Source organism: Muntiacus reevesi, chromosome 1 (genome assembly GCF_963930625.1).
Source record: "Muntiacus reevesi chromosome 1, mMunRee1.1, whole genome shotgun sequence".
In the NCBI taxonomy this organism is placed as follows: Eukaryota; Metazoa; Chordata; class Mammalia; order Artiodactyla; family Cervidae; genus Muntiacus; species Muntiacus reevesi.
This window is the reverse complement of record NC_089249.1, coordinates 204352630-204368100: the sequence shown is the minus strand read 5'-3', so window position 1 is coordinate 204368100 and position 15471 is coordinate 204352630. Positions and strand designations below refer to the sequence as shown.

The following is a 15471-nucleotide window of genomic DNA, read 5'->3' as shown; positions in this document are numbered from 1 at the left end:
TTACAGTGATGCTTTTGATATACAATATGGAGTAGTAGTTATCCGCCTACAAGAAGGTCTGGATATATCTCATCTTCAAGGACAAGGTAAATCTTGTTTGAGATAAGATATATGTATATCTTAATGTATACTTAAGATATATGCTTAAGTATATTTTAAGAATAGAAATTACTTTGTTAGAAAAACATCCTTCAGTACTTTTAATATTTACCATCTAATCTGTGTCATATACTTATTGTATGTCATTTAAAGATCTGTTTGGCACCACCATAGTTTGTATTTTCTCTTTGTACCAATCTGGATAAAAGCTAGTAATTATTAATAGAATACAATTCAAATTGTAAGTTTAAGAGAAACAAATGTTAGCTATGATTATAGTTCGGCCAGATTTATAAAAATACATGATAAATAATCAGAGGAAAACATTTTAGACATTTTCATGTTTATGAAAAGTATACTTTGTATATAGAGGCATATTATTAATGAAAGACTCTTTCTTCAGAGAAGACCCTATAAATATTTTTTAAACTTTCTCATTTTGAAATAATTGTAGATTCACAAAAATATGTGCACCTTTCATCCACTTTCCCCTAATAGTAACATCTTATACTCCATTTTATCTTCAGTTCAACATCAAAACCAGGATATTGACATTGGGACAATTTGCATACCTTACTCAGATTTCACCACTTTTATATACACGTTTGTGCACACAAGCACATGTATAGTTCCTGGTTTCACTTGTCACGTTTGTTTCATGTAAGGTACAGAGCTATTCCATCACCACAAAGATCTCTCTTGTACAACTGCTTTACGCCTTCTAGTCTTTAACCCCTGACACCCTAATCTCCTCTCAAGCTATATAATTTTTCAAGCATTAAAAATTTTTTTCATTAAACTTAAAACCTGTTAAAGTATACTTAGCATTTTTACCAACTTTATAAAAATTATGGAAAATTCTATATCCTCTAATGCTTTCCTGGGTAGTTTAAGAAATACTATAAGCTTAAGAAAATTTGCATACCTAATATTTACCCTTATCAATTAATTAACGAGCTCACCAAAATTAGCTAAGCCTAAATAGCTGAGAGCCATGTAATGAACTTTTGTCTTCCATTTATGTATTTAAACTGTTTTAATCCTCCCACTCCCCCCACCATTTTAAGGGTATTGTGCAGTTCTGAAAGGAATGCTTTGAGGTCTTTATCCATGTAACACAAAAGTATGGCCTGCTGAAAATGCATTTTCTTACTCTGGAGTAGGCCTTGCAAAATACTATTTTCATTCTCTCTTGCTCTCACAGTAATTTTGATTTAGGATACCTGTTAACTCTGCATAATTATTACTAGTGTTCCCTTTCACTCTCAAAAATATCAGTTTGGCTAATAAATTATATATTCAAGTGTTAATAATCATTATGAGGATTGTTTTGAAACCCTTGTTATTTTTCATTAAGATCTGGAAACAGGAATTTGCTTTAGCACAGGGCTTGAGAGCACAAGCTGTGGAGTCAGATATGCTTTAATAATTTCCAGCCTTTTCTCTTAGTAGTTTTGTAGCCAGGCCAAATTTGCTGACTTCTGAGCCTCAGTTTTCTCATCTTTATTGATAGGATTATTGTGAAGATTAAATAGGAGATACTGACTGATACCCTCTTAGCACAGTGCCGGCACCTAGGCTTATATACTTCCTGTTATTTCTCTTAATGCATGCATATCAGTGATGAGGACTATGGATAGAGGATCAATTTCATATCATGTTTGTCTTTATGATAAATATTTTATTGTGGAAGCTAAATGTTTGCTAACCCCTTCCTGAAAAGCAGAAAATGAAAAAAGAACTTTAAAAATAAAGAGCACGTTTACCATGAGCTAAGGGAAAAACTCTATTCCTTAGTTGTAGTTCTACAGTCATGGGTATAATTTTTGACTGTTGTCTATCATCTTATATGTATATCAACATTTCTCACATTCTACGTTTTTTTACATGTGTAAATGACTTTTAAATTAGAGTTGATTCACATTTTATACATCATTCTTTTGTCTACCATATTATGTTCTGTAAAACTCACTGATTACTGATTTCTCATCACCTAATTAAAATGTCTGACGGTTGTGGCCGAATATAATTTAGTTGAGTGGTCATTTCAAAATGGATTATCACATTCATTTATATAAGAAATAATTTATTATGAACTCATCACTATCTCATAATAAACTTTGCCTAACATTGTCATTAAATTGATGTTACACTGTGATGCCCTCTTTGATTGAAAGATTTAGAAAACATTTTGAATACTTTTATGTCTACAGAAGAATTACTGTCATCGCAAGAGAAATCTCCTGGAGTAAAGGATGTGGTACTAAGTGTGGAGTATAGTAAAAAATCAGATTTAGATACTTCTAAACCATCCAGTGAGAAATCCATTACACATAAAGGTAATTTTAATTAAACAAGAAATTTTATTAATGGTTTAATTTTAAAAGAAATGGTTTTTATTATATGGAATGTCTCACAAAGTAACTGTTTTTCAAATATGTACTTTTCATTTCTACTTGCTCAGTTGAAAGTTATGTCTTTCAAAAATGGCTCCAAATAATTAATTATTTTTAAGGCATTGAGTAGCTCATAGAATAGAAACCATGCAAGTTAATTAAATACTAATATGCTCTTGAATGTTTTTGTTTATACTTAATTTTACTTTGAAGCATAGGTTAAAGCTGAGTTTGGAAAGAAACTTGGTAGTTTTGGAGTAATGTGTATACAGTATATGATAACACTGAAAGGAATGAGGCTTATAAGATTAGTTTATCTGATTTTTTTGGTTAATCAAGATATTTTAATACCAGGGGTTTTGTTTATGTACTGAGATACCCAGAATATTTATACATCTATTGTACCTAGTATTGTTCAGGTAAAACAGTGTAATAAAAAATCAGTTTAATCTCCTCCCAAGAAACAAGCTATTTATGTTTAGTTACTGAACTCTCTGAGTCATAACTATAGATATAAATACCCCTGGTGGCTAAGCCAGGGTTTAAGCCATCAAAAAAACCTTCCAAATCTCCTGAGACTTCAGGATAATTTCATCCGTAAATCTCTGTCATGTCTATGAGAAGGAAAAAGGAATGACTTCCAAATCTTACTCTCCCACCCTCACTCTCCTACCTCTGTTCAGTCTAGTATCTCCATCTGTCCTACTCCCAGCTGACATGCAACAAGAAAAATCTGCACTGTAAATCATCAAACCATATATTTTTGATTCCTATAAAATAATTACCATTCTTTTTCTGAAATTGATTACCATGGAAATTTGATAACCTAACTCTGAAATCTCTTCTAGATCATTTAGAAGCATTAATGCTGCTTTTTCTTTCCTCCTTATTTGTTTGCTTAGAGTAGTGATAGTTGATAGTTCAGTTGTGACCCATTTTCCGTATCAGTTCTTTGCTGGCTTTTTTTTTTTTTTTTTTTTCTGTTTCACCTCAAAATTCTATAAACTGATTCTGCTAACTCTTAAACGTTCCTGCATTTATTTTTAGTTTATGGTATACATTCTTTCATTTTCTCTTACTTTTTTGTTGTTGTTCCCCTTTTCTCTTGCCTCAAAACAGATCTTTTCTTTATGGGAAACTGTTAGGAATTAATAGGTAAAGCTATGACAGGAGAAGTAATATTTATCAGTCATCTACTGTTTCTTTCACACTGTAGTGGATGTTATCCTTACATTAGCTCATTAATGTGTGTCATAATCTTATGAAGTCATTATTTTTATAGAGTAGGGAACTAGGTCAGTACATTTCTGCTCATCTTTTTCTTTTAAAAATGTAAATGCCTTTAAAATTAGTTTAAATCACTTTTAAGTGTCAGGATTTTCTTCACATTTCTGAGCTTCTTGAATACAGAATGTCCATAGTTATTTTTTTATTACTGTTAAAGATAATATCAAACATATGCTTTATAAGAACAGTATATTTAATACTATAAAATTAGATGTAATAATTGAAATGTTTCTTATTCCATAACAGGCATAAAAATTAGCATTCAAAAATAGCATACATTTTATTTTGTTAGCTTTCTATTTAGCTAATTATTTTCAGAATTATATAGAAAATGTAGAAAAGTTTATATTAAAAAGCCTGCAGAATTATAAACATTCTGTTATTGTTACTATATTTTGTATGTCTATCTTATTGAGGCCTGCTGTACGCAGAGGGACAAAAAGAGTACCCTTTTGAATACAGGTTTTATGATAGGCACTGAGCTCAGTGCATTAATGCTTGCAATGTAACAACCTTAAGAGGTAGGTATTGTTCAACGTTTTAACAAATGAGGAAAGTGAGGCGCTAAGTAATTACTTCAAGGTCACACCACTAGAAAAAGGTTTAGAGGTAATCTTGGAATACTGGGAGTCTGACTCAAGAGCCCGTCACTGTAGTCTACTCTTCTTTCCTGTTCAACTTGGGAATTTTATGCGCCTTAAACAAACAGTACAGCTTATATTAAGAAAAAAAGTTTAGGTTAAGAAAAATATTAATACCAGGAAATATTTATAGATATATAAATATAAATGGACTGGTATATGCTACATATATGCATATACACACACACACATATATATGTATATACAAATTTTTGTATTTGAAAAATCACTCCTGTATAACCTGGCATTTTATATAAACTAAAAGACTCTTGTCTTTGATCAAATTCCTTAATATTTCAAGTGGTAATAAATTTTTACAAAAACCAAATATCTGTGCTTCTAAAATTACTTGTCCGCCATTTGCAAATGATGCAGTGGCATGTTTGACTGCAACATCAATTTTTTAATATCATGTTTCTACTCTATAGGCCATAGCAACTGACTTCAAGTTTGCCAGTTTAAAAGTATAAAAAAGTTCTAAAGTTTCTGCCAGTTTTACAGGAATAAAATTTAGGGGCGGGTGTTACTCAGTAGCCCTATTGGAAAATCTAACATATGTTTGCTTTTTCAATCCTGAACACTCAGTGTAGAAAATATCTTCAGTCTTAATTATTTTTCACACTGTTTCTTCATACTGTGTTTGCTTATAAATGTGTTCTAGTTACATTTTTCATTATTTAATTAATAAAAAGGCAATTAACTTATATTTTGTGTTTCTTAAACATAATCTAGATGAGGAAGAGGATGGCAAGACTCCAACTCAACCACTGTTGAAAAAAGGCAGGCATTTTTCATCATTTTATTTTAATCTCTTTTCTCATACTGTTAATTCTTTAACTCCAATTTTATTATTTTCTTTCTTTACCTTGGTTTTTATTTTCATGGTGAGGTGATGATACAGTAATTTATTAAATGCAGATTAGAAAAATAATGACTGGTCCAAATAAAGCATTAAATCATCCCAGGAAAAGGTGATATATCAAAAACAAATTCTTTCATAGTAGCATTTCAGGAATATTCAAATCCTGAAAGTCAGTGTTTTAATTTTATAATTTAAACTGCATGGTTTAGATGATAAGTAGAGACACTGAAATAGGTTTATTTACAGTGTCACTTGCATTCTTGACCATCAGTTGTACCAGCCAAGTCCTTAATTTTGATACTAATATATTTCTCATTTCAAAAATTACAATATTTCTCACAGTCCTGCTGCGTTTGGGAGATACAGTCATGTCAACGTACATGAATTTTATGAGAAGGAGATAGAGGTGAGAGTTATGGAGCAGTGTGGTTTGGTAGCCATATTATTTCATCATGCAAAGTCATTCGTCATGTTTGCATACATCATGGCAGCATGAAACGTGAATGATAAGACATTCTTCAGAAGTGATCAGATTTCTTTCTGTGAATTTATGCTTTTAAAATTTGGTATAGGAATTTCATTATAGTCATTTGCTTGCTCACAGTTAGTGCTGATTTTTTTCTTCCTTTTTAATTCCTAGGGTTATAAATGAGAATTCCCTTGGCAAGTTGTTCTTTAGACCTGCAGCAAATGGGTGCTCTTCCTGGGAGTTCCCACATTCTTTTTGTGGTTCACAGAAAGATGTGCTTATATGGCTTTAGAATTGGGCCTCACATATTGAGGGGACAAGACTTAGATAAAGATGAGGGAGTTTTTCCTTCAGTGAAACAGTGAGAGGTTTTCCTGTGATAACTGCATGATTGTATTGATATGTCTCCCACTTCTTTCTGTCTTTTATATTACAGATAAAAACATTTATTTTAACTATTTTTTAGCTTTAAATTATTGATAAACCAAATTACAAAAGAAATATGTTCATGGAACAGGCATAAACTTACTTTGCCCAGTCAGCCTAAAACAGCTTTTCAAAAGTCAAAATCTCACAGTTATAATTTTATTTACTGGTTTTTGTGATTCTCTTTCATTCAGAACGCTTCAAAATATTAGAAATTAGGCAAGGTAATTTGGATGAATATAGATGTAGTTATCTATAGCCATTTAAAAGTATGTTTAAATTACAAGCAACTAATTGTGTTGTGAAGAATGCCATGTATATAATTGTCTACATTATAAGCATCTGAATATACAAAAGTTAGGGAACTATAAGAATATAGCAAGATATACTTTAACATTTACCTCTCTTATATCTTATTTTTCTGCTTAATCCTTCAGAATCCAAAGGCCCTGCTGTGCCTTTAAATGTAGCTGACCAAAAGCTTCTTGAAGCTAGTACACAATTTCAGAAAAAACAGGGAAAGAATACTATTGACGTCTGGTGGCTTTTTGATGATGGAGGTAAGGTTGCTAAACCAGTTTTTTTTTAACAAGTTTAAATTTTTTGAGGTTGTGGGGTTGGTATTAGGAAATAGCGTGTACTCTTTACTCACTGACCCATTCCCCATTAGGCCGGCGTTCCCCAAAGCATTAGGATTAGTTCCAGAATCAGGCGTCACACTTAGTTGTCATATTTCTTCAGTATCCTTTGGTTTGAAAGTTGCTCAGCCCTTCCTTGAGCTTCATGACTTTAAAATTTTTAAAAAAACATTAGACCATTTTGTAGAATGTCACTCGATTTGAAGTGCTGTTTAATGATTCATAATAATTAGTTTCAAATTATGTATTTTGGGTAGAAATATCACAAGAGCGATGCTATGCCTTCTGTCTGCATCTCATCAGGTGGCTCATGATGTTGATTTGTCTCATCACTGGTGAAAGTAGCTTTGACCTTTGAGTAAGGTGGCTTTCACTATGTTTATATACTGAAAAGCTATTATTGCCGCCTTGTATAATTACAGGTATTTGGGACATGGGCAATTTCTTTGAAACCGTGTAAATATTCTATTGTTGTTGTGATTTTTGCCACCATCTTGAGCATCCATTGATATTTCCACCTGAATTTATTCTTGCTGTTGTTGTGTGTATGTGGTTTCCAAATGATGATTTTTCCAATCCCATCATTTCTTCCTTGTTGATTCGTTTTATCTGGTGTTTAACTGTAAAGAAGAGCTTTCTCTTCACTTCTATCTGTGTGGACTTAACAGTCTCCAATTTTATTCAGTGGGTTAGCATTTTTCATTTTTATAATTTATTTTGATGTCCCAGATTTGAGCAGCAGTATCCTCTTTAGGCTAATTTCTGTGTCCATTTGTTATGTCCCGATCATTCTTTATTTTATGATAAAATATGATGTTACAGGCTCAATTTTGTACTTTACCTGCACCAGCACTTGAATGACCCTTTATCCAAAGAGCCTTGATTCCTTTCAGTGAAGAACGGTATTTAGAAACATAGGTCAGAACATCAGACATGCCCGTTTCTACTACGGTGTCACTGCTCCCATGCCCTCTCAGTGGACAGATGTAGGAAACACACACAACACTTACTTGTACATACATGTGTAGATTGAAACCACTTCCATTGCCAGCACTGCAGGGTTTGCTCCAGCTTCTCCCTTTTCATGTTTCTCATTGTTGAGAAACATGACTCCCATTAGCTTCAGTGAACATTCTTTTTCTCAGTCCTGATATAATTAAATTTCCCTACCCTGCAAGGCCAGTACCTCATTTTTTGCTTTCATAACATGGGCCCTGTCTTCACTGGACCTCCCTCCTTATTCAGGTCTGCCAAGTGGATTTTTGACTGAATCATTATAGGCAGGAGAGAAAGAAAATATTTGTTGTATACTGAGGTGTGGTAAAGGAGTTTTTAGCAGCTAACTTGAATTAAAACTTTTTAACTGAGAAATCAATGTTAAATATAAATGATCTGTTCTATTTTTATGACTCAGGTTTGACTTTACTGATACCTTATCTTCTGACTACCAAGAAAAAGTGGAAAGACTGTAAGATCAGAGTATTCATTGGTGGAAAGATAAATAGAATAGACCATGACCGAAGAGCGTAAGTCTGTTTCAAACTGACGAGCTTCTATCTAGTAGTTTTCATTATTTCAGTATCGGTTTGGTAGGGTAACAATCAGACAGTACAGAAAATGTCAGTAATGTTGCTCTGTTCTGTAGTGAAGTTGAAGAGTCTAAAGTAAAACTTAATTCTCTTTAATTTAGCCTTAATGTTCAAGTTTAGATTCTTGGTTTTACTCACATGTAATATTTTTAATATGTTGACATTTTAGAACATCTTTAAATACTTGTAGCATAGAAGCATTAATCAGCCTTTTATGAAAAAAAATTAGGGTAGAAAGTGCACAAAAGTTACATATTTATATGTGTATTATACTTTTCAGACTTCTAGACAACAGAAATGCATGCTGGCATTGTCCATTCTCTGATTTCTGAGTGTCCTGTCACACAATTCTAGTACTGGTTTCAGTGCTTCTCTAAGTACCCTCTGTCTCATTTCTGATCATTTCATAATATATTGTACATACTGCTCCCAATTTCACGTTTGGAAAGAAAAGCTTTGATCATGTGATGTCTCTGCCCCAAGGATTTTTAACTTCTTCTCTGTTACATACCATAGAAAGCCTGTGTGACAGTCAGGGCCCTTTATAATCTGTCTTGTTTCCTTTCTGTCTTTATCTCCTGTTCCCCCAAATATGCCTTATACTTCAGTTTAATTTCTGCACCCACCCCAAACATACATATGATTTCAGACTTTTACTTCTTTGCCTTCTCTCATCTCTCTACTACAAATAGTTCTTCACTAGCCTCCCTTCTCTGTTAAAATAACTCCATTCTTTAAAACCTAGTACTTATTGTCACCTTCCTCATAAGCCTTCCCTGTTTCTTTCTAGTTGTTACAAATAACGGTTTACCAGTTTTTCTTGAAATCCATGTACTTACTAATACAGATTAACTAAAATTAAAAAACTAGGTGCCATTCAAATTTAATTATTGTCTTCCTCTGTCCATTGGATACTAAGGAAAAATTCAGAGAATTTAAAAGAATACAACATAAGTTTCTACTCAGAGAATTTAGACATCTACTTTGTGAATGAGTAGTATAAATTAAGTCAGATTGACTTTGCTCAGCACCTGATACACTTTTCCTGTAAATCATTCTTTTCCTATAAATCATATGGAGTCAGCCCTAAATAGAATAAAAATATTTCTATATATAGCCTTCACGTATCTCAGTGCTATTCACTTTTGTTCTAGGATGGCTACTTTGCTCAGCAAGTTCCGGATAGACTTCTCTGATATCATGGTCTTAGGAGATATCAATACTAAACCAAAGAAAGAAAAGTAAGTTACTAGTTATTATTAAAAGTATATTTTTAAATTATTATTAAAAGCAAGTTATTAGTTATATTAAAATATAAATTATTTTATATAAATTTCTGATTCTTTTATGGATGACCTACTCAGACACTGTAATAGATCATTTAACTTAATTACCTGGGGGTTTTGCCTGCTTTTAGTTACATGTGAAGTCAACATTTTTTTAAGCTAGCAGATAACTGACTGACATTGCAGATATTAAAGTAAGTCCAAAATGTTTTCGATAATTAGAGAAAAATCCAATTACTGATTTACAAGTAATTTCTGAAAATCGCTAGTGCCACAGAAATTCTAAGTGGTTCTTTAAATTTCCATTGTTCATTGTGACCACTCAATCCCTATTCCACATGTGTGTTACTTTCCACTATTTTATTACCAAAATGAGAAAAAAAAAATCTAAGAATCTGCCTATAGTTACTGCATTCAGAATTTATAAGAGTTAAGCAAAAGTAGATTTCATGGAATATCCTACTAAAAATGGTATATGGAAGTTGTTATAATTATATGTGTTTATACTACTGTACATAATTTTAGTTACTCTCAGTTTTATGTTGAGTATATGATGAAGTCGGAAAAAAGAATTCATTTTAAGTAGAAAACAGCAAGGTATACTTTGTAAGGTTGTAGTCATGGAGACTGTTTTTTCTCATAGAATTATATATACTAGGAGCTTTGTATGAGACTGATACTGAAAAATACAATTTTCACATTCATAGGGGGTTAGAATGCTATTCATGTTCTTTTACCATCTTTTGTCCTATTAAGTATCTTTGGATCTAGAGCTTAATTCTGCATCTTCTTAATTGTTTAATATCTCTCTTTTCCTCACTTCAAAATGTTATAGTACCTTTTCTTACACTGCTTTTATTCAGTGATACTGGAACTAGGAAAGCGATTGAGTGTTTTCAGTAAGGGAGTAACACAATTTGACTTATCTTTCATGGGTATCATTTTGGCTAATGTGATGAAATTTATTTAGGTTGAGGGAAGTGGGCATAGGAACAGGAACTGATATAAGGAAATCTGCATTAGCAGTTAAAATCGCAATTCTCTTATTATGACTATGGTTCTAAATTTCTAATCAGTTAGAGAAACTAGTGATTGCTATTTTCAAAATAAATTGCCAGAGTTAGGGTAAGGAAGGGAGCACAACAACTGGAAAACACTAACTTCTGAAGTTTATAATTACATTAACTTTTCAAGTTATAATTTAATGTTTAAGATCTTAACTGTTAAGTAATTCAACATAGGTTAACTGTCTGTATTCTTTTTTTTTTCTTAAGTATTGTAGCTTTTGATGAAATGATTGAGCCATACAGACTTCATGAAGATGATAAAGAACAAGATATTGCAGATAAAATGAAAGACGATGAACCATGGCGAATAACAGATAATGAGCTTGAACTTTATAAGACCAAGGTATTCTTTCTCTCCTGCTTCCTTTTCATTAATATTCCTTGTGGTTTTTTTAGAAAATACTTAAGAAATAAATATCAAGAACTACAGTTGGCTATGAAAAGAACTAGTTGTGTAAACTAAATCTACTTTAAGTTGTATATTTGGATAGTGCAAAGCACTGATTTTGCTTTTTTTTAAGTTTGGGAATAGATATTTTTATTATACCAAAATTGATTTTGGGCTTTTTTTATCTATAGTTTTATGTACCAGGGAAAATTCCAGTTTTCGAAAGGACTAAGAATGACTGTTATGTTTCATTTCAGACATACCGGCAGATCAGGTTAAATGAATTATTAAAGGAACATTCAAACACAGCTAATATCATTGTCATGTAAGTAATACCTATACTAAAATTTTCCTGGGTGTCCATTTTATGATAATTCAATTAGGATTCATTTCTTCTACAAAAAATATATCTATAACCATAATAAATTAGTGGTTATGAGAGAAAAACAAACTTTTAAAATATACTTTGCTTTAAGCATATGAAGAAATCATTTAAGATAGGAAAGATAAGCAAAAATATTAACCTTAAGCTTGTATAAATCTAAATAATTCCTTATCATAATAGCTTATTCTGGGATTTTTTTCCTTTATGTTTTTTCCCACTTTTAAAAAATTCCTTAGCTTTGGAAATACCACAGCATAACCATCAACATTTGTTGGGTAACAAGGCTGCAAGTTAAAATTTGGTTGCTAGACAGTTCTTCATAGAAATAATTCCATCAGGTTAGGTCGAGGATTAAATTTAAAACATGGTTCCTATCTCAATTCCCACTCCTAAGTTCCCACATACAAAATGTCATATAGACACAATGTCTTTGCATTGAATATAGATACTTATGCTCGCTCTGGCTTTTCCTTCACTAAACCAGGTTACCTAGATCTTTATTGAACCCAAATTTTCTATGTCCTGGAGCCTGGTCCTAGGTAAACAAGCCTCAGATCTCTGGAAGCATATCAAATTATGAAACTAAGTAATACCAAAAGATTTGTATTTTGACTAATAACAAATATTTAATACACCAGGAAATTTCAAGTTTTGTTTATGGTTACCAAGTATCTGTAATGGAAGTCACTAAAACATAGGAATCTAGAGAAAAACACTCTATGGAGCAACTGGACACACTTTCACTACCTACAAATGAAAATGAAACCTCAGAGATAGGTACAAGAAATTGAACATTAATATGTAAAATTAATTATGTTTGAATTTCATTCATCCGTATGTAGTTACCACTATCAAAATTCAGATAGAAATATCCCTTTCTCCTAAAACAATTTTAAGGAGAGATTTGAGGTTTAATTATAGATACTAACTCAGCAGTGGCCACAGGACTGGAAAAGGTCAGTTTTCATTCCAGTCCCAAAGAAAGGCAGTGCCAAAGAATGTTCAAACTACCACACAATTGCACTCATTTCACATGCTAGCAAAGTAATGCTCAAAATTCTGCAAGCTAGGCTTCAACAGTATGTGAACCAAGAACTTCCAGGTGTTCAGGCTGGATTTAGAAAAGGCAGAGGAACCAGAGATCAAATTGCCAACATCCACTGGGTCATAAAAAAGGCAAGAAAATTCCAGAGAAACATCTGCTTTATGGACTATGCTAAAGCATTTGACTGTGTGGATCACAACAAACAGGAAAATTCTTCAAGAGATGGGAGTACCAGACCACCTTACCTACCTCCTGAGAAACCTGTATGCAGGTTGAGTATCAACAGTTAGAACCAGACATGGAACAATAGACTGGTTCCAAATTGGGAAAGGAGTGCATCAAGGCTATATATTGTCACCCTGCTTTTTAAACTTATATGCAGAATATATCATGTGAAATGCCAGGCTGGATGAAGCACAAGCTGGAATCAAGATTGCTGGGAGAAATATCAGTAACTTCAGATATGCAGATGACACTACCCTTATGGCACAAAGTAAAGAAGAACTAAAGAGCCTTCTGATGAAGGTGAAAGAGGAGAGTGAAAAAGCTGGCTTAAAACTCAACATTCAGAACACTAAGATCATGCCATCCAGTCTTATCACTTCATGACGAATAGATGGGGAAACAATGGTAACCCTGACAGATTTCATTTTCTTGGGCTCCAAAATCACTGTAGATGGTGATTGCACCCATGAAGTTAAAAGACCCTTGCTCTTCGGAAGAAAAGCTATGACTAACCTACACAACATATTAAAAAGCAGAGACATTACTTTGCCAACAAAGGTCTGTATAGTCAAAGCTATGGCTTTTCCAGTAGTTATGTATGGATCTGAGTTGGACCATAAAGAAGGCTAAGCACCGAAGAATTGATGCTTTTGAACTGTGGTGTTGGAGAAGACTCTTGAGAGTCCTTTGGACTGCAAAGAGATCAAATCAGTCAATCCTAAAGGAAATCAATCCGAAATATTCATTGGAAGGCCTGATGGTGAAGCTAAAACTCCAATACTTCGGCCACCTGATGCAAAGAACTGACTCATTAGAAAAGACCCTGGTACCGGGAAAGATTGAAGGCGGGAGAAGAGGATGACAAAGGATGAGATGGTTGGATGGCATCCCTGACTCAACGAATACGAGTTTGAGCAAGCTGTGGGAGTTGGTGAAGGACAGGGAAGCAGTACATGGGATCACAAAGAGTCGGACACGATTGAGCGACTGAACAACAAAAATTTGCTATTCTTAAGATATTTTGTAAGAAATACTTTGTTCAAACTTGAAAAAAAAAAAGGGAATATATGGTATAGTAGTTGTTACAGCATATGCTGTAACTAGTAATTTTTAGTTACTATTTCTGTGACTTATAGTTTTTATCATTTTATTCTTAGCTTAAATACATTGTTTAATTTCCTGTTTTTTTGATAACTAGGAGTCTCCCAGTTGCACGAAAAGGTGCTGTGTCTAGTGCTCTCTACATGGCATGGTTAGAAGCTCTGTCCAAGGACCTGCCACCAATTCTCCTAGTCCGTGGGAATCATCAGAGTGTCCTTACCTTCTATTCTTAAGTGTTTTATCTACACAGTGGACAGCCCTCCAGACGGTACTTCAGTGCCTAGTGAAGTAACTATCACTGAAATCTTCAACATCACAATGGCGAACTGTGACTTTTTTTCACTATTTCATTAATTTGAAAGCACACAGGGAAGTTGCTCCATTGATCAGTGTATGGAGACTTCAGTTTTAGTCAGTTCTGTATTTCAGTCTCAGTGATTGATGATTCCTTGTTGGACTGAAGCTTGTGAGAGTCAAGTTTTTCCTTTGCTACTTGAATAGCAATAAAGGGGTGTTATTTTTTGATTGATGAAAGGAGTACAAAAAGCCTTTAGCCTTGAGGTGCCTTCTGAAATTAACCAAATTTCATCCATATATCCTCTTTTATAAATTTATAGAATGTCAAACTTTGCCTTCAGCTATTTTTATTTCTAATCGTTCCCACCTTAAAATGGACACCACTTTTCTTTTTCCATTGACCAATTAGTGTTGAGTACTGTATGTTTTCTATTACTTTTGTAAATGTGTTTGTTAGATATTTAAGGCAAGAATTAGGGCAAGTCAGTGAAAGTCAAGGAAAAAAAATGAGAACCGAAAAGTGACCCCAAGGTTAGGTTTGCATTAGGATGTATAATTGTAGATCTAGAAAAAAAGGCCCAATAAACCTTTTTTTTAAAATCTCTAATTGGCTGTTATTTATATATTTTTTGATTATTATTTCTTGAAACCTTAGGGGAGGTTGAAGATTTATCGAGTACTTCTATATATATACCATCCTGAAAAATCACGTATTGTCATTCTTTAAACAAAATCTTTAAGATCATTTATATTTATTAGAAGAAAGATCTGTGCTAATTTAGAGTTTTCCTCAAATCTGAGGGACTTTTACAAAATGCTAAAAGATTTTTCTGGTTAAAATTAGACAAAGCATTGTCATCTAATAGAATATTTCAATAAATATATGAAATATCACTATATCGTCCTTTTTATACATCATTAAAATATTTAATGTTTCATCAAATGGTTAAATGGACCACTGGTTTCTTAGTGAAATGTTTTTAGGCTTAATTCATTCAAGTACATAGTCTTAATTAATATACTCAGGTTTGAACAGATTATTCTGGACATTTAAATTTAATCCATTCTTAATACTTTAAAACTTTTGTGTTAAGAAAAACTGCCAGTTTGTGCTTTTGAAAAGTCTGTTTTGACATCATAGTCTACTAGTACAATTTTGACAGTGCGTATGTACTGTTACTAAAAGCTTTATATGCAATTATTAATGTGAAGTTTTTTTTGTTTTTTATTCAAGGAAGGATTTCCTAGAAACATTTCAAGGGATTATATG

General features: G+C 32.7%; 1 protein-coding gene across 1 annotated transcript in view; it reads left to right on the top strand.

The window, feature by feature from the left end:
• The window catches only part of SLC12A2 (solute carrier family 12 member 2), a 92883-nt gene extending 78075 nt beyond the window's left edge, over nucleotides 1–14808 (top strand). Inside the window, exons 19-27 of the mRNA XM_065918177.1 lie at nucleotides 7–86; nucleotides 2313–2438; nucleotides 5156–5203; nucleotides 6618–6740; nucleotides 8233–8344; nucleotides 9562–9648; nucleotides 10968–11103; nucleotides 11406–11473; nucleotides 14002–14808. Of these exons, the coding sequence (XP_065774249.1) occupies nucleotides 7–86; nucleotides 2313–2438; nucleotides 5156–5203; nucleotides 6618–6740; nucleotides 8233–8344; nucleotides 9562–9648; nucleotides 10968–11103; nucleotides 11406–11473; nucleotides 14002–14137 (916 nt within the window). The 3' untranslated portion in view covers nucleotides 14138–14808. The remainder of the gene's footprint in view (nucleotides 1–6; nucleotides 87–2312; nucleotides 2439–5155; nucleotides 5204–6617; nucleotides 6741–8232; nucleotides 8345–9561; nucleotides 9649–10967; nucleotides 11104–11405; nucleotides 11474–14001) is intronic.
• The last annotated feature ends 663 nt before the right edge of the window (nucleotides 14809–15471 follow it).